Raw genomic sequence first — 25,769 nt, forward strand, 5'->3', positions numbered from 1 at the left:
TGAGCATTCTAACATAATTGCCACAGTCACAACACACACAGGCTCTTACCTCTGTCCCTGTGCAGAGTGTCAGTATTCAGTGTCGTGTGTCTTGCATGTTGCCTGGCTTCACATGGTGTCATAAACCCTGCATAGACCTGCTTAAAACAGGTCTGCCGCTCCCACCTACTCCACCTTGCGATGCGAACACCGTGTGCACCAGGCTGCCATAGGTGGGGGTTGGCACAGGCTGCCTTCAGACCTGCAGGAGGTTGTGTTGTGGAGCACTGATGAGTCACTGTGCCGGCGTGGCATCACAGATGCCCCGCTCTCTGCTTTAATAACCGTTCTTGGTGAGCATTTTAATTAAATGCTAATACATTCAACACCTTTGAAATATCAAGAGGATTTTGCTTGCTGTTCTCTGTGTGGTAATTCTTATTGTACCACTACCACAAGAATTTTATAGGCACAGTACGGCAACTGGATAATTGAGCTGTTGTCTAGTCGTCTGCCTTTTCTTCCACCTGTCTCTGCAAACCGGTGGTCAGTGTAACTCTGATCAGTTCATTTAGCATTCTTCACGCACACAAAGAGGCACGCAGGATTAAGCCTTCATGAATTTGAGCCTCTTTTATATGTCTTATTTTGCCGTTCAGGGCCGCAGGACAGCATCAGATTTCTTCACAGCTTCCACGCTCTCCAATTGATTTCCGATCACGCTTGAATTTTTTTGGCACAAGGCCGATTACACAAGTAGTGGATCTCAGTCTTTGACCATGTCTCTTCATCTCTTCCCCTCTCCCTCCGTTTCTCACACACTCAGTTCATATTGGTCTGTTTTGTCAAAACACATTTATGTTTTTTTTTTTTCTTTTCCTTCTATTTTTGACTTGTTTTTCTTTCTCATACTTTGGCGTACGCATGAAAAATGTGTATGTGAGGAAGAGAGAGAACGAGAGAATAAATACACATTATGAATAATGCATGAAGTGGTTTCCTGGTCAGCGAGACAGACAGACGGTGGGGACGGTGAACTACCCCTTGGGTCCTTTTTTTCCCCACCACATACTGTAGTTAAACAAACCACAAGTGTGGCAGGCAGCCCCATATCCAGATTACTGCTGCTTTATAGCCACAGACAGGATCTGTCCCCAACCAGTCATAATTGCGGCACCAGCTGAACGCATGACCAGTTTGGACTACATCCATATTAGAAATATTCAATACTTTTTACCATCATGCGGTTGCTAATTCTTCTGATCTGTTACCAACAGTTATAAGCATGTTTTTATATCTGAGTAATATGACCCAGATGGGAGTTCTAATGATTTCAATTGAGCAACAACTGTAAAATATATTGTCACTGGCAGATAAATATATTTGAAATCGTAAATCTGGCTGCCCAGTCGTCAGCTGACGTCCCCCCAAACAGTCACAGATGTGCCCCAATCTGTGAATTGATTCTGATGTTGATACAAATGTGAGCGGAGGTCAAAGAAAAAAGCAAAATCTTCAATTTCTCTGCTATTCGATCTATTTATCATTATCTGCCCAGCCTGAAGTCTTGTTATCTCAGCCTTGTGTCACAATTGAGCAATAGCTGTGTGTTGCTGGTGGATGTGTCTCGCCTCCTGAAATAGACCAGTAGCCCCGAGATAACTGGCAGACCATTCTCGTTAGCAATTTAAATAGAGATTCAATTTGTGATTTAAAGTTTGACCTTGAAATCCACCTTTTAAACATAATGCCATTAATAGTAATTTCTATTGAATCATGAGCATAAATTCTGATCCTACACTACGTTCAACTAATTGGCGTCACAGTTAGAGTTCAGCTTTTGGTTTTGCAGTAGTTTGCAAATAAAGTACTGCTTAGCCTGTTTGTGTGTATCAGTGTCACAGTTGGGCGGCTTTGTTCCTTGAAAATTGTGAATTATAGCCTGAAGGTGAACAGAGCGACCCACATAAACGCATTCACACATCGCAGTGACGGAGAGATAGATGGGCCTGAATAGAGATGGAGAGATGAGAGGAAGGGAGAAACCTGCTCAGTGCTTTATCGCCCCAACTCGTTTACGAGGGCGACCTTGTGCTTAGTGTGTGTGTGTGTGTGTGTGTGTGTGTGTGTGATGGAATTGCAACTTCAATGTCCACCCTGATAAGCATACCCTGGAAACAGTGAAAAGACACAGGCACACACTGTGCTTGGAGACCAGCTGAATCCTCTTAGCCTTTTCCTCTTCATGAAGGGCACTGCAGTACTCTTCCACATCAATGAGGGCAATAGTATAATGCTCTCATGCACTTGCACTGTACGTCCTCACAGTATATCACTCACTTAATTCATCTCATTTTTTATTCTTTCTTTCGCCGTTTTTTTTCCACTTTTTTTTTTTTTCCCCCACATTTGTACACATTTTTACTGCTTTTCTAATAGTTTTTAGGGGTAAATTTCGCTGTCAGAGGGAGAGAGCAGAATGAAGGTTTAGAACATGGGGCTCCACTATGTGTGCACACGTTCCTAGACAAACACATTTCTTAAATTATTGTTGAACCTGAGGCCAGAATACTGAATATGATTCATAAATGATTGAAGCAGCAGGAAAAGGAGAAAAGGCTTCTACTGTCTCTGCTGTCTCTTTGTTTGCCTTTTTGTTCGCCTTTCCCCCAGTTATACTCTGGTTCCTCTTACTTAAAAAGAAAATAACCAAACTACATATTGAATTTTGGAGGCAGCTAACCAGTGGATTTGTCAATAGACATGTCATTACATGTCTTATTATTTAGCTGCTGTTCTTCTCTCTTCTCCGCCAGTCAGTTGTTCTAATAAAGACCCGTGTTTGTTTCAGTTTCGCACTTTATTCCATCAATCGTCGCAGTTCAGCCTCTGATTGACAGAGATGACATAGAGAAAGTCGAGACAAATAATGAATATCTTAAACTTGAGTGTTGGGAATTACTGTGGAATACCAAATGTGTTATTGAATAAGGACACTCTTGTTGGGCTCAATAGCTGAATTTGACTAATGTCAATCTTATCCTGGCTTCACAACAAAGGTGGTTGCAGAAACTACTTTAAAGTCTTGGTAGTTAAATATGAGATTAAAACATGTAGGAAAAACATTGATGATTAAGTGAAATTTCAAACATGGTACAATAATCATGCTTTAAGTATAAGAATAATAAGGCATCGAAGGTAAGGTCCAAAGGAGTTTTTTCTCCAGTGTCGTCTTGTTGTCTTCTCCTTCGGTCTTCTGATTCTCCTCCCATTTCTTGTTCTGCCCCATGAGACGGCTTCACTTTTATTGCTTTTTCTTTGTTTGCTACAATTGTCTTGCCTCACTTTTCACTCGACTGGCACTTTATTTCCCTCGCTGAATTAACGTTAGTGTTTGCACAAGCGCTCCCATTCTCCATTTTGTGTTGTCACAGTTGTCTGTCATTGCCCCTACTTGCACCCTCTTTGCAATTTCATGTACATTTGTTACTTTCAGTAACCTCCTTTCCGGCTGCCTTCTTTGAGTCTGACCCACAAGGAAAATACACACAGTCGCACGCACACATTCTAACACACACATGAGCACACATACCCAAATTCCCCTGCTGCGTCGCCTTCTGAGCTGCTGGCCGCTAGGTGTTTGTTATCTAAACATGAACGCTGTTTGACACAGTAACAAAAATGTCTTGCGATTGGCATCAGAGGCAAAATCAACAGTCTGTTTAAATTCATCAGGCAGTTGATGGACACTGTCCTTAACTGTTAGAACTTTGAAGCTACTTGTGTATGAAAGAAAAATAAATGTTTGGCATGTGATGCTAGAATAATACTAGAGTTCTCACTTTTGCAGATTGACCTAGATAGCACGCAGCACTAGAAACAGTATATAGTCTGTCTTCCACCATATGTTAGTCGAATCTCTGATAAGTCTGCCTAAGGGAATAGCTCTAGGCCTCTATGCTTTATCAGAGATGCAAACTCCTCACCTTTCGTCAAAATTCACTGTCTTGAGTTAAAAATAGGTCACCTGCGAGGTTTGTGTAGATGCAAGAGAACCTTTACAGAGGGGAGGCTCAGATCAGGGGCGTGTGTTCAATGAATTCTAATTCTGTGGTTCAATCAATGCAATCTGGGTTCATAAGAATACAGAATTAGGGCAAAAACGGGGTCCATGCAAATATGTGAGCCTACTGCTGTTACACACCAGTGGAGGTAAAAATCAGTCCCAAAGGGGGCAATATGAAGCTAATCACTGCATTTCCATGAGCACAGTAGTAAAGAAACATGGCATCTGTGTAGCAGTGAGTACCGCTGTGCTTGCGGCAAAGAAGGAAGAAAAAAAAGAAAAGAAAACTTTGTTGCTAAATGTGTGTCTGAAGACGTGACAGTGTCACATACGGACGTGTTCAGCTACAGCTTCGAAGCTAGAGCTTTGTGGTTGTCTTGGGGATAAGTGTACCCAAACAGAAGGGCTCTGCCTACTCTTCATACGATAGCACCCGCGAGCCTCAACGCTCAGGCTACAGCTCGTGCTTGCTTTGCTTTATGATCGTGTTGCTGTACTTGCGTGAACAGAAGTGATGAGGAGAGCAAGAGAATAACATTGGGGAAAGAAAAGCGTGACTGTAACGATAATAGATATTAGTATATGTTAATGGGTATAGACTGTTAAACAAACCTTTCAATTTTCTCCTCAGAGTAGGCCAGATTAATTCATTTAATCGTTAAAATAGGCAACATTTTCTTCTCGGTGGGGGTGGGCAAGGTGCGTAATGCTTTTTTCTCTCCTAATCTGTTTGCATCCGTGTGTATTGATGCTTAGATTGATCAATTAAAAATGTACTGATGTTGTCTACATTGCTGTGTCGCTCTACTTGGAGCGTCTTCCACCCTCGGATCTTTATGTAGGGCCTGTGTAGAGCAATTATTTTCTGTCATCACAAACATACGTGCTAGAGGGTTGACGTGTGTGTGTGTGTGTGTGTGTGTGTGTGTGTGTGTGTGTGTGTGTGTGTGAGCATGCAGGCAAGCACAGAACAGATACCAGCCTTTCAGTTGTGCTAATGGTTCCCTTGACAACACAGCAGTTGCTACACATCGACATTGGCTTGGCTGTGGGGTTAAAACGCATACTTCACACACAAGACACACACACACACACACACACACACACACACACACACACACACACACACACACACACACACACAATCAGGCTTGCACATGCACACACTGGAGTCATCTGAAAAAAGCCAGTTGGTCTCTTCCCCCCCTCTCTCTACTTTTTTTCTGTGATGGCAGAATTTACATATGGCTCATGCAGACAAACACACACACACACACACACACACACACACACACACACACACACACCCTGCTGTTCACACAGCGCATCCTCACCTGTCCCCTTATCCGCAACTTCTGTGTGTGTCTCCATCTATCATGTCAGTCCTCCGTCACTTGTTCGCTCATTGAGATGTCAATGTCTGGCCCCTGCTGCGTTGAGGTCACACCCACGTAGACCTCCAATCTCCTCTTGTCTTGTCCTTTTCTCCTTCCTCTCACCTTTACCTCTGCTTTCACAAGGCACTCCTTTATCTGCGGGCGTGCGTATGTACCTGGCGTGAGCAGGAATACAGCCTTAAAGATTTGAATAAATAAGTGCCAAGTAAAGGCCGAAAAAGAGGAGAGATTTGAAGCGGTAATCCTTTGCCAGCTTACCCCAGCATAAGTTCCTCACGCCTGCACGCTTATCCCCATCTCAGCATCTCCCTCCATCTACCTCTTCTCTTATTCCATTTCTTTATATCCCTTACCAACAAGAGAGAGGCTATCTCAGCGGCTGTGTCAGCGATCGGCATCTCCTCCCCCTCCCCTCTCTCTCCCTCTTCCTCTTTTTTTATTTAATGTTTTCCCAGAGGAAAGTTGGGGGCATAAAGGGAAGAACAAGCCTGGCAAAATCTTTTCAAAAAAACCAACAGGGATTGGGCTCTCAGCTTTGAATTCAGACAGATAAAGCTAATGGCAGAAGTGGGCGACAGGCAAAGAGCTGTGTGCATATGTGTGCGAGCATAGCTTCAATTGAGGCCAGCTATAGAAATGTAGTTTCTTTAAACCCCTTTGCTGGCTGAATCTCACTCTGAATGTGCAGGGGTGTATGCAGGGGAAGTTCCAAGAAAGGCTGGCCGGGGCACTGCAGTTTCTTAAAATGCTTTCGTTGCCAGCTGAATCTCTCTTAAAGTGCGAGTGTTCGCTGCTGTATGAGTGTGTTCACTAAGGCTTGTCCGAAAAATGATCAATACGTCCGATGCCTGCAGTAGATTTTGTCATCTTTGATGTGTCGGTGTGCTAAGACGATCACTATGTCCATGCATTCATAAAGAACCATCTGAAATGTAATTGCTAATTAGAGAAAATTAGTTTTGGTGAAAATGTACATTTGAGCTGGAGGTTAACCCTCCCCTTAATGTGAGTTTTGTTTGTTGCTTTTTCCAAACAGCCAAAATGTGATACTAACTCTTACTGTCCTGATTGTGTACACCTTGAAAGCCTAACCAAGATTAAAAAGAATAAATTGGCAATTAACAGCTCCAGTTAAGGTTTTGATAGCCTGTTGTTTGTTGCCAGGACTCATTGAAGCTGCAGTTGTCAAGAGCTGTGTTGTTGTTAGCACCACGGCCTCTGGTGCTTCCATAGTGCTGCCATTTAGCACCAAAGTCTGACACACCCACAGGCAGACGAAAGCTTGCCTCCTCTTGCATTTTATATTGCTGCTCCATATTGTTCGTCTGCCACCTCATAGCAACTCGTTTGCCACTTTTGGCTGAGAATTGACACTGAAACACACGTACATCCACACACACACACACACACACACAATCTCACACACAGAGTTATTATCTCCTGGAACAATACTAATAGATGCATGTACTGCTGTGAGCAAACAGTTTGTGCATCTGCTGCCAACAGAGTGGGAGGGTGAATGCTTGCCAAGTCTCTCCTCTCCTCTCCTTTCCTTTCCTTTCCTCTCCTCTCCTCTCCTCTCCTCTCCATCATCAAACTTGAGTCACCTTTTGTTTTCCCCCTTTTCTGTATTTTCTTTTGCTGAACCACAACCCCGTCCTCTCCTCCTCATAGTATAGAACTTCTATTAGAGTAGTAACTTCCACTAATCCCTCATGTTTACACTCTACATCCCCAACTATGGCTCACAAGTTGGTTTGAAGTAATTTTACTGCACAACAACAACAAAACTGTAATTGATGGACAAACACATGCACGTCTTTGATGTGTCTGGTCGTGTTTAATTAGCTGGAGTGAGGGACAAGAGAGTGGTGAGGGTAGAGGAGCAGTATAACTAGCTTGTTAATTACTGGCTCTCCCGTTGGGCAGGTACGCTTATATCAGCCAGGCCGACGAGGTCGCACTCAGCTTGGGGCCACACAGTGTCTCTGATTCACCTCTTGTCGAAAACTTCTCGGATCTGAAATTCCTACCACGGCCATGAAAACAATTATTGTTCAAGGAGCACCTCTCCACTAAATCCTTCCTGATGCTTACATCACCACACATGATACGAGGCTGTAGGTATACTTAACATATGGTGATCAAGGATCTGTCCTTTCCCTGAACCATCTGTTTATTGTAATTGCGTTGTCAGAAAATTCAGGCCAAATTCTTTTATTGCCACAGGGCCTGAAGGTCCTTCCTTTTTATAGATAAATCTGGAAGGTTTAAAAGTTCCAACATCCATTTAATTAAGCGCATCTTCATATTTACAATTTCTTCCTCTGCTTGCAATGACTCATTGTTTAGGTTGTCCATGTGCAGCTCCAGAGGATTTTCAGTGTTGTCTCGCTGTCTGACATAAATATGCAGCTGCTGGATTTAAATGCTCTTTGCTGTCTGTTTTCTGGGATGGCGTATGCTTTGATCAGTTTTTATGCGTAGGTGGCATAGTTAACTGGCACAGGCTCACCTGCAGTGACTCCTACACAAACTCTTTCACATAGATGGCATGCAGGCACACATCTGTGCTTTTAAAGGGCTGAATCACACCTAAAGGCATGGCCAAATACCACTGGACACTGCGCAGCGGTTCAACAACCATAACTGCTATGTGTATGAAAATTAATAGAATTGTTTTTCCGTCTTGTGCAGTACAAATTCACACATGTCCCCTATGCCACTCACAAATTCACAAAATCAGCTCTTCAGAACACTTCACAGCACTCTTCTGTTCCTTTTCATGCTGAAACCCAGCCATTTTTATTTAAAGTCAGAACTAAAGTGGAAAAGGAATGAGCTAAATGTTTACAAACAGTCTTATTGTTTTACTGCTGCCTTGGATCTCCAAGCAAACCCACAGCCTCTTCTATTAAGTATGGACTGTATTTTAAACGAGCACTTTTCGTGACACTCTTTATTTGAGATCCATTAAAACTTGTGGCTGGGATCTGTTTAGAGTATACTGGAGATGCATCTGCATTTTATTCCACTCATAATAAGTAATTAAGCAAAGCCAGACAAATTCCAAAAGCCCCCTAAAAGATAAAAACTCAAGTGGGGACAAAGAGACTTCACTACATACAGTGTAGTGAGGCTTTACTTGTCCACAGCAAACAGAGGTTGGCTATTGATTTGTTTGATCTTTAAAGATCACTGCTGACCCAACTGCACACACATTTAAACACACACAGCAGTTTGCTGCAGCGGCTGAATAATTCTGCCACCACATGAAAACAACCCGCGGATGCTCTACGCAGCTTGTAAGAGCTTTCATCTTACTTTCATGTGCCATTCTGTGCTCAGCAGTGCACGTTTTCCCAGCAAGTCTTTGACATTAGCGCACTGCTTGGCACCTTGAAGTCCACATCAGTGTAAATTCATGATCCTACAGTTACTACAGAACGAATACTGAGCTCCCCATAATGCGTCAGGTAAGAGCTTCTTATCTATGGCCATCACCTTTTCAATTCTGCTCTTTCTTTCCATCTGTATTGCTCTTTGTTCCTCATCCTTGCCCCTTGTCTCCTTTTTTCACTCTCCTTTTCTGCCCACTTCTCTCTCTGTGTCCTTTTCCCATCTAGCGCTGCTGTCCCCTGACATACTAAATCAGGGTGTCATAGATAATGTGTCGCCCTCACTATGCACCTCAGTTAATTGTCTTTCCCTTGTCTGTTTTTCTCACTGCCTCTTTTCTTTAATGTCTTGAGCAACGCAGGAGGCCATTTTGTCACCCCAATCACACCCAGATACACTCATTCTCATTCCTGAAAAGATGGAATCCCAAAGCGCACTCCCTGTATCCATGCTTTGTTCATGTTATGTCAGTCTCCTGGTTTAGAAGCTTTCCCTTTCCTTGTCCTCGCTGTACATTCAGTGTAGAAACGAAGATTTTCTCATCAGTATACTGTATGTGCCTTTTCTTGTCTTTCTTGGACTGTCATGGAAACTAAAAAATGGTCTGGAAATTCACATTTGAATACCTTTTTAGTGCATGACGTCAGTACATTAGAGCCTGGATGTAAACGTCTGATTGGCTGATGAAACGATAGGAAGGGAGGAAGATTCTTCACGCTTGTGTAAACTGCATATACAACACTATACATGTACTGCTGTTTATGCGGCTAAGTGATAATAAACTCTTGATTAGCAAAGAATTTTGAAATGGTGACATTGTCGAGATTAGTCCGTTGTTTTTCCACTCCTGACCCGGTTGACATATTCTCTTTTTTTAATATTTATAATTGTACATAACAAAACCTGGCTTCAGCTAAAGTAGCCTCTTAAACACCGCCCTTACCCAAGGCAGGAAGATGTACTAAATGAAAGCTTTACAAATTCATATTTTCAGAGGAACAAATACAGACATCTGTGACAGTATGTCATGGGAAGCACAGTGGTCTTATTGCCCATAAGCCCACTAATAAGCTTTCATTAAACAGAGGCTCAATTATGAATGATAAAAGCCAACATGTTAATATAGTAGAAATCTAAAAAGATGGTTTTTAAACTTTGTGGCTTTGGATGTTTATTCCGTCGTCTTGTCCTGTTTATGCATGTCTGTGTGAGTGTGCGAGTGAATGAGGGCTGATCCTGAGCACACAGTATCCTTGGTGACGCCGTGCCTGTGATCATGATTTCTCTCCACGCTGTAAATCTCAACAAAAGCAGTAAAATTAATGGTCAATGGCTTCATTTTTTTGCTCTTCGAGTGTGTGTTTGTGACTTTATTTGTTTGTGCGCACACAAAAGCCGCAATACACAGACCCCCCCTTACATATCTCTCAGTCCCCAGTTTGCTGTTCTCAGTGGACATGATTTACTGCACACACCTCGGCCTCAGCTACTGGACACGATCATAAAAGTAAGGCTTCATCGTTGCTGGCTGCTAAGAAAACACAGGGATGTTTTTCACCCACCAAAAGGGCAATAAAGTCTGTCTCACAGGGAGTAACACACTTGAGTGGTCCTGTTCATGGCAAACATGGCTCACACAACCCACCTACCATCAGTCTGTTGTAGCCACAAAACCTGTGTTAATCTGACCACGGTATATATCCAATAAAATCTATTTGCGTGCACCTATTCAACACTACAGCCTGGACGGCACTGGGCTCATTGCCAACAAAATACTGTGATGAAAATTTTTCTTCTGCCTCTGTTGACCTTGGTAACAACAAATCATATCACCAGCTGGTCACTGAATATGGCTGTTTGCATCAGTTTTCACACGGTCAACGTCAGATGCTCCAGCAAACATCAGCTTGCCTTCGCCATTTCCTCCAGTCCACTAACACCTTCTTCACCTTTACCTCCAGACTCGACACTCCAAAGGAAATGAATGTGAGTGATGCACTGCATATGAAATGTATTGTCAGCAGAGAAAAGATATTTAATCTTTTGATTAGAAAAGAGAAGGAGAATGAAGCCAAGTATGAATGGTAGGGTGAGTTGGCATTCCTGTTCTCCTCAATTTCTCTTTTGTCATAATGAGAATGGTTTGCTCTCTGCACAGATGATGTGCTATTTTCACCTTTGACTCCGCATCTTGTCCAGTCCCTCTATTTGACATTAGAACCAAACAACTCTGTGGCCCTGACTCATGTTGACTCACAAGGCAGCATGCTCCCAGGCCTGCTTAGAATAGCCTCCTGTCTGCTCTACTAGCAGACTGGCTAGTGCTCACACAAGATTTATACCACATGAACTGTGTAGCACACTTCCCTAACTTAAACTGGGGGATTCAGATTTCAGGCGGGTTCCGTAATTGATCATTGGCTACAGTATGCTAATTATCAGTAATCAATTAATCAGTAAAAGCTTACAAATGCTTAACAAGACAATTAATGCAAGTAGCTGGTGTATGAATCATGTGACAGTGCTTCCAATAAAAGTTGTTGCACCTGCTGGCTCACCTCCCATTGATATTCAGCAAATAATTAAGCAAAGTTCCTACATTAAACACAGATTATGCACAAATTGCTGACCTTCTTAATCACATGACAACTCAACATGTCTGGCACTTCTTTCTATCAACTGAGGAAGTATCCTAAAAAGTGTTTATATCAAGCAGAAAAAGCAAATGGGCTATGAAGCACCTTTTATCATGCCAAACCCCCATCACATGCTCTGATCAAAGATTGTGTAGTAATCCTAAACAAATGGAAATTCGGCATCGAGTTCAGCTCCATGAAACACATGAATTAGTGGAACCAAGGTCTGAGGAATCTATAAAGTTGCACGAACATTCTTCTATAATCTGGTAATGTAGTCTTGATCACCTTTTTAACAGAGATTGATTACTTGCCAATTAAGCATTAGAAATTCTAGCACGAATCCTTTTATATATATTTTAGCAGACGCTGATTAGAACAGAAGGCAGGAAGTATTTCAAAAGGGAAATATTCCTTCAGCTCTACTCATGTGACTGACTGAGGGGCTTTAGTTGATAAATGGCAGATGCAATTGACATTATAATGGCTATTGCTGAGGTCATTTTAATGGAATAACATTTTATTACAGCCATCTTCTGAGCCTCAGTGCATAGTAATTTACAGTAGAAAAAAACAATCTAATTAAGAGATTGCATCAAAAAATTAGGGTTCCAAAATGTCCTACAAACTCTTTTCAGGTTGAGAATGAGCTCCTTTCCAAAATTGAATGGGGGGGAAAGTATATTGTTTGTGTTTGCTGCTAGTTTAAGGCTTTGACCTGTTAAATTCAATGTCCTCTTGATCACGCTGAAAACACATACGCATGCACATGGTTGCACTGTGGCAGTTATCGTCCCCACAGTTCCATTTGCACTGACCTCTTGATCCGCCCATCCTCTCTGCCTCATATTCACCGGTCTCCCTCCCTCAAGTACCCCCAGTGGTCCAGTCCATCACTGGTATCAGCACTTCTTATCTGCTGCACTGTACTATGGCAACATCACACTATTACCCCCCACCCCCACCACCAGCATCACCACCACACCCCTTGTGGTGCAGTAGGCCATTCACCAATCATGCAGGAGCTATGATGGCCGGGCTATATATCCCCCATTCCATCTGTAGCTGGCACTCTTGCATCACATTTGCTCAGCTTACTCCTTTCCTAAGCGCCTTTGCTCTCTCTCTATCTCTCATTCTCACTGCTTTGCTTTCCCCTCTTTTAGTAGCTCCAGCTCTTCTTGTTTTTTCTTGTTTTCATTTTATTTTAACTTCTGTCTTTTTTCCCCTTGTTTTTGCTTCTTTCTCCCTCCCTGTTTATTTTTGGTTTTGGCCTAATTCTTCCTTAATTCCCTTCTCTTTCTCCTTCACCTCTCACTTTTCAGTCTCATAGCTTTTTATTTTAGTCTCCCAGAAACACCTAGCCCTGCTACATTTCTATGTATCTTGTTCTTTTCCCATTCCTGTCTGCTCTGTCTTAGATCAGCCGCCTAACTGTTTGTTGTTTGAGCTAATTTTCTCACTTTTGCTTGCTCCCTAATAACTTCTTCCTAGCAATCTGTCATGCTTTTCATCCCACTTAAATGCTTTTTTCCTACATCTCAATTTCTATATCACTTTATCATCTTCCTCCTCTATTCTAATCTCCCATCCATTCCTTTTTCCTCCCTCCCCAGGCTCTGTGAGCTGTGGGTAAGTAGGTGCGTCTTGCCTTGCTTCCTCTTTCAAATGGCTTCATGATTGCTAATGAAGCTCACAGACACAGAAAAAAAACATGGTGCGGAGGAGGAAGGGATGAAGGGAAGGAGTGTTTCCCATGGAGACGGGCCCTTCAGTGGCTGGCTAGCTGATTGGCTGATTGATGACCCTGTAGCCATGTTCTCTGATTAGTATGACAGAGCCTTTTATAGCACAGCGCAACTTAATATGGGACCACATAGCACAACATACATGCAGCATGAGCTCTATTCTGCTGTAACATACTGAGGCATAGGAAGTGCCATACAGTAAGGCCAAGCTTATGATAGGAGGCTTTAACAATGCCTAATGCTCAATATAGTGCTTACATCTGTTCATACAACTGCTCACAATCCATCTAAGCCATTTACACGATCTGTTTAGATGCAACATACTGATATCCACTTGTTCTCACCTGTTTGATCATCCTATTACCTGCTCCACATTAGAGACAATTGGAAAACTGCTGTCTGGGTTTACATAGCTACGTTATCAAAACGGTGACAAGTAAGGAACAGGAATGGGAGACAAAGGCATGCTGTCTGGGGTATGAGTCAACGTAGTGACAAATGGTTATGAAATGGGCATGTTTTCTTTCCTTTTTTTGAATCATCATCATTGAATTTTGCCTTTATTAGGAAAGCTGATAGTAGAAAGTCAGACAGAGAACAAGGGGAGAGAGAGAGGCATGGCATGTAACAAAGGTCCACAGGGGGAATCGAACTGTGGGCGTTGCAGTTATGTGATATATGCCTCAACCATTTGGCTATTGAAATGGGCATGTGAAATGTGAAGTTTAGCTTGATTATCCTGCTCTCTCATTTTTCCGTACGCTGCCACTATTCCCCTTTTCACATTTTACCTCTCCTGCGCTGTGCAGCTCTTATTGTTGGATGTAGCCCAACATACAACGGACAACATAGCCAGTGCAGATAACACACATATGGACTAACAGAGAGACTTGCATGTCTGATCTATCTAGCTCGTTTTTGCACCTGCAGAATATGTTCAATATTTAAAATGCAGGCTGAGTCATCAACAAACATTGCAAGAAGGGGAGGACAGCGAGAACTGTAGCTGATTTGATCATGTCTGATTTTTGCCAAAGTGACCAGTTGTGTGCGGTTTAGGGATGGATGATATAGTTTAACTTCTCAATACGCCATTCTGGCCCATGCTGTTTTCACATGCCAGATGCCCTTGATTCCCAACATCGTCGGCTTCCTCTATATGTTTTTTTTCCGGGAAAAAAAATGTTATGTTTTTCGCTAGATTTAATTAAATGATTTTTCTTTGATATATCTTTTAGTGCTGTACCGCACAATTTTGCGATTCATGTTATTACTCCAAATGTAGTCTCGCATCATTGTGATCACCATATCTATCCCTGCCTTATAATGTAGCACAATGTAGTACATTTAAATTATACATTCACAACAAAAGCAGTCTTAATCTACACCATGTGACGTTTCCAAGTGCAAGATATCAGCTAAAACAGCTGATGTAAAAATAAAAATAAATATCTTCCTCTTTTTGTCACTTCCTAAGTCTGAGAGCTGGACTGGATTGTCACCCCTCCAAAACGCATCATTCTCCTCTTCTGACAGCATCTACCTCAGGACCAGGTCTCTATTTGCCAACTTCTTACTGGTTATGTAAACTGGTCTCGTCAACTGCGTTACTAGGCCAAAGCTTCGCCTCCCTGCACAGTTCTGTGACTGTGGATCTGATAACAACATGCATCTCCAGAAGCTAGTTATTGTGTTTTTTGATTTAATGTCAGTTTACTTTAAAATTGCACAGCTTTATAGAGGTTAATGATAATGGATTGTCTGTGTTAGCTGTGATGGTTATGGTCCGCACAGCTTTCAGTCACACCCCTGGAATTATTCTTTAGTATTCTCTTTGTTATCTCTCACCCACATGTTCCCCACTACAAACATGTTACTCTGTTCTTTGCTGATATGTGCTCCCAGGCATGTTCACACCACCTTTTTTCTCTTTTACCATTTAAAATTAACTCATTGCTTGAGATACTCTCCCCAGTTTTGTCATTAAGAGGAGAGAGAGAGAGAGAGAGAGAGAGAGAGAGAGAGAGAGAGAGAGAGAGAGAGAGAGAGAGAGAGAGAGAGAGAGAGAGAGAGAGAGAGAGAGAGAGAGAGAGAGAGAGAGAGAGAGAGAGAGAGAGAGACAGAGAGAGAGACAGAGAGAGAGACAGAGAGAGAGACAGAGAGAGAGAGAGAGAGAGAGAGAGAGAGAGAGAGAGAGAGATACAGTAGAAAGGAGGGCAACAGTACTACTTGGTCTTCCCAAAAACAAAGTGGCTCACCTGTCTTAAGACATGCCTACTGACCCCTGTGTATGTTGTATGTTATCTTTCTTTGTTAGGCAGAGACCTGTGAGGCTATAATATGATTGAAAGGGGTGATATTGTCAAAGATGAAAAATGCACAGTTAACAGCGAGACCCGAATGCATTTGTCACCATAAAAAGCCCCCATACTGATTGATGAAGGCACAACAGCTGGCAATGCGATGAAAAGTGAAATGAGGATCTATATTTTTTGGCAAAGTGCAAGACAGTCCTAACACCCAAACAGTATTTCACCTTAATTTATCACCTTTTTTCACTCATTAGATACATGATTAATAATACCAGTTTATAATGTGGAAAATGAGCTAGGTAACACAATCAGCTTGCATCGTTGAAAAGTATTATGTAATGAGCATATTAATTAACATTTGATGATAGCACTGCTATAATTGTCTGACATTGCATTGCTTCACCTTTTAACGTATTTGTAGACCATAAAAACTTAGATCAAATACATGCTTTTCATCAGCCACACCTTGATGAAGCACCATGACACTCACTGGTGATGAAAAATAAAAACCTTAACAAACCCCTGTTATGTATAAAGAATATAATAATAGGTGTTGCGAGATTTTAAAAAAGCACCATCCACTTCTGCACTGTGATTCATTCTCCCTGAGTCATTCAGCACACATAGGGTTAAAGTATAGCTGCAGCGTCTTACTGCAGTGTCTAAAGCATTTGGCTGATCGTTACAGTATACGCCAGGAGAAGAAGCAAATGGGGAAAAAACATTTCTCTCTAATACTTCCTTTTTTCTTCCAAAAATCCTTTTTATTGCATTTTATAACATTTGGCACAGTACAAATTCTTGGTGCTTTTACAAGATAAACCTGTAAAGATCGACACTGACCTTTTTTCGGTTTTTGTTAAAGAAAGTCTTCTCAGTATAAATATTTTTTCTTATCACTGCATTCTCTGTAGCATGGTGTAAAAATCACACAGAATGCCCCCTTTTAAAACAAGACTACCCTCATTTGTCAAAGTCAAGACAGCATCTTAAACAACTCATTGTTTTAAATAGAAGTTACAAGTTAGAAAATAGTTTCAATTTCTTTTTAATATATGTTTCTCTATCACCAGCCCATGGTAGTTTCAATTTCTCCATATATATATTTATTTATAAGCATGTACAACAAGAAATCATCAGTCTTTAAGTTTGCACTCTGTACAAAAAAGTAGTTCCTGTCCTTTTTTCGTTGTGCATTCTATTGCATGATTTTTATGAGGAAACAACAAAGGGGGTCGTGGGGCAGGGGTGGGTGGGAGCTAGGGATCTAGGGAAAGGGTCGGAGTGTTTTGGGGGCAGGGAGGACTTTTTTAAATCTGAGTCTCCTGTACCTTCTCCTTGGTGTGAGTTTTTATGACAAAGGGCTCAGCCATTGCTGTGATGGTGCTGGGCAAGGTTCGAGGCAAAGAGTTCCCAACATTGTTGTCTGTCCATTTAGCCCCATGGCCAGTTGGTTTATAGGTGTTGTATTTGGGCTTTAGAGTGCTGTAGTCCACTTTATGGGGGCTGTAGTCCATTTTGTGTGGACTGTAATCAAGTTTAGGTCTATGTGTGTGTGGACTAAAGTCAGACTTAAAGGCGCTGAAGTCCGCTTTGTGGGGGCTGAAGTCAGTCTTGAAGGCGCTGTAATCAGTTGCAGTCTTATGGTGGGCATAAGGGTCCTTGGGTTTGTAGGTACTGTCAGTTTTAGATCTCTGTGCACTGTAGTCTGTTTTGAGTTTAGGCTGAGTGCTATAGTCTGGTTTAAATGGGCTATAATCAGGTTTTTGTCTTGGGTGAGTGCCAAAGTCGGGCTTGAATGGGCTATATTCAGCCTTAGGTTTATGCTGTGTGTTGTAGTCCGATTTTAATGGGCTGTAGTCGTGTTTAGGTTTTGGTTGGGTACTATAATCCCGTTTGAATGGGCTGAAGTCAGTTTTCTGCCTAGGATGAGTACTGTAATCTGGTTTGAAGGGGCTGTAGTCTGATTTAGTTTTTGGGTGAGTCCCAAAGTCTGGTTTGAATGGGCTGTATTCTGCTTTAGGTTTGTGAGTGCTGTAGTCCTGTCTAAATGGGCTATAGTCAGGCTTTGGTCTATGAAGGCTAAAATCTGGTGTAGATTTGTGAGTGCTGTAATCTGGGATGAATTTGTGGCTACTGAAGTCCATATTTGGCTTATATGTGGTATACTCAGCTTTCGGCTTGTGAAGAGTGAAATCGGGCTGGGGTTTGTATTCGGCCTTGGGTTTGTGAAAGCTGTAATCAGTCTTGTGGCTGATAAAGTCCAGTTTGTGTATGCTGTTATGGTCCCGGATTTCAGGCAACGTGAGAGCCGTCTCTTGAGCTGCAGATGCTGGTGGTGGAAGGTCCTCCTCATCCACCTGGATAATCTCCACAGTGCGGGCAGCTGCCACTGTGCTCCTCTGCTGGTGGCGCTTTCTTAATTTGTAGAAGGCGATGAGCATGACAGCAGCCAGCAGTGTCACTGCCACAAAGCAACCTATTATGATCTTAGTGGTCTTCATCACTTCATCCAGGCTAGGGCCAGACTTGCCTGGTTTGCCAGTGGCACCTTGAAGTCCTGGTGCCACAGATGGCTTAGCTGTGCCTGGTGGGTTTTCAGTGCTTTGCAGCAGCACAGTTGGTGTGGAGATGAAGACTGGCTGAAAGACGGAAGGAGAGGCAGTTGTAGTTGTTGTCCCTAGGCCTACCCCTCCTCCTCCAGCTACCCCAGCCCCTGCAGCAGCAGCTGTGGTCGTGGTGGTTTTAGGTTTGGGCATCTCAGTGGTTGGCCCCAAGACCTCTACAGTCACTGTGGTAAAGTAACTCAAGTTGGATGTATTAAGCTCAGCTGCACTCACATTGAGGTAGGCCGAGGCATTAGAGTTCCCTGCTGCATTGGACACCATGCAGGTGTAAGTGCCTGTGTCTGCCGCCAGGACATTTGAGAAATTAAGGGTACCATCGTTGAGGACTGATATTCTTGGGTGACCAGAAGCATGTGTCAGTATAGTTCCATTGGGTAGGAGCCAGCGCACTGAAGACATTGGGGCTGTGCGGCAACGAAGCTCAGCCACTCGCCCTGCTGAGATGTTCAAGTCCCTTGGTGCATCAGCAATGAATGGTGCAGAACACTGGACTGCAGCGCCCTCACCTCGGTCCACCTCAACCAGCTGTCGACCTCTCATGCTGGCAGGTGAGTGACAGCGTCCACAGCAAGTTGAGTTTGTAGGGATGTATTCCCTTAGCCAGCGTGCTAACCATACAGCGTCACAGCCACAGTTCCAAGGGTTATGGTGGAGGTGGAGCTCCACCAGGTACCTGAGCGGGGAGAACAAATCGTGTGGCACAGCGCTCAAATTATTATGGGCGAGATTAAGCTCCACTAATGAAGTTAGGTCGTCAAAAGCATTGCGCTCAATCACTGTGATTTGTGAGTTCATAACCCATAGCTTTTTCAGTGAGCGCAGGCCTTTGAAGGAGCCTGGCTTTATCTCCGGGAAGAGATTTTCAGAGATCTCCAGCTCCTCCAGGCCCTTCAGGGGACTCAGGTTTGGCATATCACCCTTAATGTTGCACATGCCCAGGTTGAGGTACTTGAGGTTTTGTAGGCCCTCAAAAGCTCCCTCTGAGATGTACTCCAGTTTCCGTAACTCTCCCAGATCCAGTCGCATGAGGGAGGGTACCCGGTTGAAGGCGTAGGAGGGGATACTTTCAATGGGGTTGTTCCTCAGCCACAGTTCTCTTAGTTTAGACAGGTACTCGAAGGCCCCACTGGGCACCACTGTCAACCGGTTGTCAAACAGCTCCAGTGTGTTGAGGCTTGTAAGTCCATTAAACGCGCCCACCTCAATCTGCCGTATGGCATTTCGCCCAAGCTGGAGCACCTCAAGGTGGTGCAGGTGGCGGAAGGAGTCAGCCTGCACCGCCTCGATGGCGTTTTCCATTAGATTGAGGTGTCGCGTGTTGGCAGGAATGCCAGGGGGCACACGGGTGAGGCCACGTCGGGTGCACACCACCTTCCCTTGCTGATTACTGCAGGAACACTGCGGTGGACAGCCCTGGGGTCCCTGAGACACCGCCGCCCCCGCCAAGGCCAGGGAGGCGCTGCTCCACGCTCGCGCCATCAGGAAGACTACACAGAGCAGGGCGGCTTTCCTGGCACGATGCACAGCTACCCGCCCCAGGAGACTCATGATGTGGCACGTTCATAATTCAGCATCATCTGGGGGGGAGGTTGGGGGTGTTTGGGGGCTTTGGGGATAGGGAAAGTAGCTGGTTCTGGTTTGCTGGTAGAAATGTTAAGGGGACCAGTGTAAAAAGGTAAAGGAAACTGGAGAGTTAAAGGTGAGAATGTGGGTTTTGGGTGTTTACTAAGGGGCAAGAGGGCTTGACCTATCCTCAATTAAGCAGTGCTTTTATTTCCATGAACTGTGCTCAGGGTCAGAAAGAGAGGGGAAGGTAGAGAGGGCTGTCTTTTCTGAAAGGTATGTATGAGAAGGACATGATGGTAAATTAAGGAACCAAAACCGTAGTACAAGACAGAAGGGGGAGTAGGGTGTTACAAATTGATGCAAAGAGGGGTTGAAACACTAGACACCTACCTCAAGTTATTATTACAGGTCCTTGAACTGAGATATATAGCTTCCCTCCTGTTTGCAACCAGAAAGAGCTGTGGTATTCACATCAGATGTATGTATATTCCAAGAGCAGCAAAGAAAGCCTTTTTATATTTGCTCTGTCAAAATAGGTATCAGTGCCAAAGAGCTTAACCAGAGCTATTTTGTAAATCCACACATCCAAAGAGAAAGGTTCGAAGGCCCTTTGTGAATGTTTTTGTCTCCCTTTCCTTGTCGATCAGGAAAAAAAAGAAAAAAGGAAAGATTGCAGATAGGAATCCAGTCAGGCTCCCAAAGCAGCAGTGCTCCCTTGCTCACTTCTCGCTGTCGGCTCCTCTTCTCTTGCTTGTCCTTGGAATCCGACAGTTGATCCCCCCGCTAGACACCTTACCCAGGTCTCCATAGCACAGGCGACCACACAAACACACATGCACAATTTTTTTTTTTTTGTGCACCAAAAGCCAAGACAGAAAGGACAAAAAGAGGGAGGTAGGTGGGGGTGGGATTGGAGATGGTTGAATGAAAATTCCACAGTCCTCTCCAATGTTCTTTGCCTTTTGTTTGCGATGGTTAGGAGGGGAGCTTGACAAGTTGGGATAAAAAAAAAAAAAACAGTCCCCCTCCTCTCTGTATTCCTCTGTTCACTTTTTAGTGGTCAATCAGTTGGTCGGTTGGTCAGTCTGACAGCCCTTCTCCTTCTCTCACTCTCTTCCCCTTGCTTCCTCTCTCAATGTGGCGTCGTGTCCACTTGATTTTTCTTTTTTTTATGCTCCAGGAATACTCAGCGGGGGTTGAAAAGACTAGGTGACACGCACTGCCTTCATTAGCTTCTTCCTTTTCTTAACTAGCCACACGCTCCAGCCTCGGCAGCCGCGGTTGCGACAGCAGCAATTGCAGACGCACACACACCATCCCCGCGAAGCACACAGCAGCAGTAGCGAGCACACACAGCAGCAGCTGCAGCCTGCCTCCCTTGCACTTCCCAATAATCCGTCAATTTCTTCAGAGAGGGAGTGGGGTGGGGGATGGAAGGGGGTGCTGGGAGGAGTGGGGGTGTTGTAGCTGGGTTGATCGAGGTGGGTTATAGGGAGGAGGGGTGGTGCGCAGTTTCTCCTTCCTCTCTCTGGCTTGTTTCTTTTCTTCTTGTTTTCTAGTTCTATTTTTTTCCTCCTCTCCTCGTGGTGATCAGCACCCCCTTGCTAATGCAGCGTCCGACTGGGGAGAGGAGCAGGACAGGGAAGGCAAGCGCTGGGCGAGCGCGCGGCTTACAGGCGTGACGTTAACAGTAGCGTCGATGTGGAAAGGATCCGTTGTAGCAGCAAAAGAGAGAGCGTGCGCCGGCTTGGATCTCTCTCTCTCTCTCTCTCCCTCTCTCTCTCTCTCTCGCGCGCTCTCTCCCTCGCGCTCTCTCTCTCCCTCTCTCTCTCTCTGCCTCCCTCCTGCTCTCTCTGCAGTGTCCTAAGGTAGTTGGGTGAGCTCAAAGCACTCAGACCTTTTTAGAGATCTACCTCTTCAAAAACCAGTTTGCTCCTGCTGTCCTCCACTCTCTTTTTTAATGCTCACAGTCTCTTGTTCTGTGGCTTTCTGGGGCTTTGTGTGGCTTAGGGGAATAGACAGGCTGTCCAAGCAAAAGGCAGAGATGGACAGTGGCATCCCTACAGCAACCAGATTTTAACCCCCTCCTCTTTGGAAATGATACAGCCATTCCAACAAGTCTGGCAAAGCTTCCCAGCATTGCTGTGGTGGCATAGGCAGGCAGATGGGACACTGTTTCTCTCACTCTCTCGCTTCCCTTCCCTCTCTCATGATGCTCCCTCACTCTCTTATCCTTCTCTCTCTGCTCTCTCCCTCTCCCTCTCTCTCTCTCTTTATCTTTGATTTTCTTGCACTACATCTCCCTTTGCTCTCACTGTTTTCGTTTTGTCCTTTAGTGGAAAATAAAGGAACATGAATGGACTGCTGACGCATCCTGCTCGGAGCACTGCTTTGGTTTGATGCAGTGTGTTTTGTGCATTAACTCCCCCCACCCACTCCACCCTCACCCTCCTCCTGTCTTCCCTTCTCTGCTCACTCTTGGTCCGTCACTTTGTCACTCTACTTCATCTCTGGCTGGCCATCTCTACATATACACCCTCTTACAATCCCACTGCAACTGAACTAAAAGTTTCAGTTGTGAGAAGTTGATTAGGTTATTTTCTCAATGCCATATATTAAATGGATAGTAGAGCATTATATTTAAGGACTTTTGTTATTTGTTCGACCCTTAAAATATACAATAAAGTGCAGTATATGACATAAAATCAAAAGAGAATATTTTCTCCTCTGTCTGCACCTTTAGCCTTTTTTCCATTCTCCATCTGCCCTCCATCATGTGTGCCTCTGCAGGTATTTAGAGCACTCTAAACAGGCAGGCCTTAACCCCCAATTTGAGCACAAACTGTCGCTTCAAGAAGCACAGCCATAAAGGTCATGTTGAGGAAGGCGAATGGGAGAAAACAAGATATGCTTTACCTCATGCCGCAGGAGAACAGGCAGAACAAACGCTCTATACTATGCCATCACCCCTCTATCTTCAATGATTTGTACAAGCCCCATGTACATTAAACTTAGAGGTAGCGTGGGTAATTAATGGCTGGTAAAGTTAGCCGTGTCAGTGCTCATAGGTGTGTGTGTTTATGTCTGAGCTAGAGAGTAAGCGTGTGAAAGAGAGAGAAAAAGAGGGAGGAGAGAAAGCACGCCAACTAGAAAAGGTCACACTGCCTGTAGCGCAGTACGTTATTCCCACCGGCACAGGAGTATAGAGCCAACTCCTATACACACATACACACACAGACTTTCTCCTTGACTTCACTGCAGTTGAATACGAATAGGCTTCAATGAAGCACATGTTGCAGTGAGGTGGCAGCCACAGGAGTATAGGGGGGGATTTTCCTTTGTTAAGAAAAAGAGGCTATTTCCTTTCCTTTCCACAGGGATTCCCTAACACTGCAGCCATGTGGAGGTTGATATCAAAGGTGTGCTGCACTACTGCACCCCTCCTCACTGCATTCTCTAAGCAAGTAAAAACACGAGATGATGTATACATATGTTTAAACAGGCATGCAGAGGAAGGTTATAATGTAAATGCAGATGTGCTGCTTAAAACATTTCATTGATCTGCCATTTAAGCCAACTGCAAGTGAAGGCCTGTGGTTCTCAGATGTACAGTTTTCATACACAGTGCTGCCGTTATTTGCATGTGAGTTTGTGCCTGAGCACTGTTCTGTAGGTGTGGTGTGCCACCATTTGATGAGCAAGTGACCCAGAATGAGTTCAGGTTGTGTTTTACCCACCCAGCACAGTAAATTCCAGACAACTATCTAACCAAAATCATCCATTGACCCATGACATGGCCGGTGCTGCCAGGGCAGCTCTCTCCTCCCAGACCTCACCCTGTCTATTTCCCTCTTTCCTGTCTATTCTATTCCTACTGTATTTTTACCTGTCAGTGAACACTTTTCTTTCTCACTACTGATGGAGCCTGGGTCATGGCCTGCCAAACTCTGTAATCTTCCACTGACCAAATGTGGTCAAGCCCTTGCATTATAGTTTGATCCTGGCCCGGCATGGCCAACATGGCTTGACTGTCAGCCAAACTCTGATCACTGTAAGGTTTTCTCAAGGTCCTGTCTGTGTGGTGTGTGTGCGTGTATTGATCTGGTGGTTCAGACCAATACTAGATTTGCCAACCTGGCTAAACTGTTGTTTTGTAATTTGCAGTGTCTTCTGAGCTGTAGGTTATGCCAGTATATCCATGCACTATCTTGACAAGAGGAGTGTTGTCAGGCCTTACCCCCGGGACTTGTTAACCGATGATGGCTTGACGAGCTGTCAGATTTGTGGGACCTTCATGCTGTCATGCCAGCCCCATGCCCCTGCTGTGCGACCCCTGCCCTCCCTGCTTCACCCAGGGCTCTATGGAGCTACCCCTGCACCAGGCCAGGAGGGCACTGGGTGTAGTTTGGGGGCACCGCACGACCTACTTTGGTGTAGCTTGTCCACCAGTCAGTCAGCATGTTCGAGGGGTATAGGCAAACGTTACAGAACCCATCCCCGAGGGTGAATGCTAGCGAATCTGGGCTGTGGCCAGTCACATGTAGGTCAGCAGCCTGTGTGTGTTTGCATGTGTGTGCGTGTCAGTAGTTCCACTTGGGTGGATGGCTTGCAGTATGGTATAGCAGCAGTGACAATCAGAGTGCCATTGCCAGGATCAATGATTTACAGTATAGGCCCTTGGGCAATTCACATATGGTTTTTTTGTGTGTGTATGTGCGAGACAGAGAGATTTTCTCAAGGAGACAAGAGGCACACGTTTTTAGGGCTTGCCTTGTGCTTTGAGAGCTATTACAAATGTTATGCGCGTGTGGGTGGGTTTGTGTGTGTGTATGTGAGTGAGCATGTCCTCTAAGTATCCAATAATGTCTCGGGGCCGGTTGCATACCACTGCCCACCCTGGCGCAATGTCATCTTAAGCCTATGTTTGCAGGCCACCGCACTTAGATGTATACACACAGCAACACTCACAGACACCCCAAACTCTATGATGCTGACCTTGAGTTAAAGGACCTGCTACTAGACACTTCCTTTCCCATTTTCATTTCAATTTCCAGGAATTAATTCTGCAAGAGATTACGTGTAACACACATCCACACACACACACACACACAGACAGGCACGCTGCTATCAGTGTCCCAGTAAAGGCTTAAACTGCTTGGTAGGGATTTTTTCTGTTTATCATTTTTCTCATCACACACACAGAGACCCACACTTGCACACAAACACACACACCAATCATATGCCAGCGTATCAAGAGATTATAATAGGCAATAGGGTGTATTAGTGGCTTCAGTATGTCCAGGTTGGATGAGTTGTTGTGTTTCATCCCAATACCTGCTCAGTCTTGCTAGTCTGCTTTCACTGACCTTGTGTGGCATCCACTCAATACAGCATACTAATATAGATACCAATTTCATTATTGCATTATGCTACATTGAACATCCTAGGACATTTGCATTCATGAATTTGGGTGGCACTTTTATTTAGAGCAACTTGGGCGTGCATGTGACTCTAGTCAAACAATGAAACAATAAACATCTGGGGGTTTAATATTAATGAACTATTTTGCTTCTAATCTAGAGTCTCTGGTAATGAATTGCACTGTCATTACTCCTTTAAGTCGTTCTCTCTTTCCATATGTTTGTCATGCAGTTATCTTTTTCCTTTTTTGTCTTCTCCATCTCTTCCTTCTCTCGATTTATCCTTTGCCTCATTTCTTTTCTCCTTCACCTCCTTTCTCCTTTTCCTTGATCTTTTTGCATTTTTCGTAGTCTTCTTAAATAGCCTTTGTTCTTGGCCTTCATTTTCTTCTTTCTCATCTTCTTTCACTTTTGCTGTTGCTGTGCTGTTTCCCTCTGTCTTTCCTTTTTCTTTTGCCTTTTCTTCCTCTGTTCTGCTCCTCCTCCTTTAAATTGCTACATCCTACAGTGTTCCTCAGGTCTACTGTTTGCAGGCCAGTCTTAAGTTAATTGTGTTTGCTCTTTCAGCATATGTTTTTGTGTATGTGTGACAGGTTGTGTGCGCTCAAAATTTGGGGGC

General features: G+C 44.0%; 2 protein-coding genes across 2 annotated transcripts in view; one reads left to right on the top strand and one right to left on the bottom strand.

Annotated features, from left to right (window-relative positions):
- The window catches only part of snd1 (staphylococcal nuclease and tudor domain containing 1), a 166,347-nt gene that overhangs the window by 58,951 nt on the left and 81,627 nt on the right, over window positions 1–25,769 (top strand). The window lies entirely within an intron of this gene.
- On the bottom strand, window positions 16,848–19,712 carry LOC139221622 (leucine-rich repeat-containing protein 4-like). Its single transcript, XM_070853544.1, has 2 exons — window positions 17,814–19,712; window positions 16,848–17,000 (listed from the first exon to the last, which is right to left on the bottom strand). Exons 1-2 carry the CDS (start codon window positions 19,710–19,712, stop codon window positions 16,848–16,850), a joined length of 2,052 nt encoding a protein of 683 aa, XP_070709645.1.

The sequence above is a fragment of the Pempheris klunzingeri genome, chromosome 22 (genome assembly GCF_042242105.1).
Source record: "Pempheris klunzingeri isolate RE-2024b chromosome 22, fPemKlu1.hap1, whole genome shotgun sequence".
NCBI lineage: Eukaryota > Metazoa > Chordata > Actinopteri > Acropomatiformes > Pempheridae > Pempheris > Pempheris klunzingeri.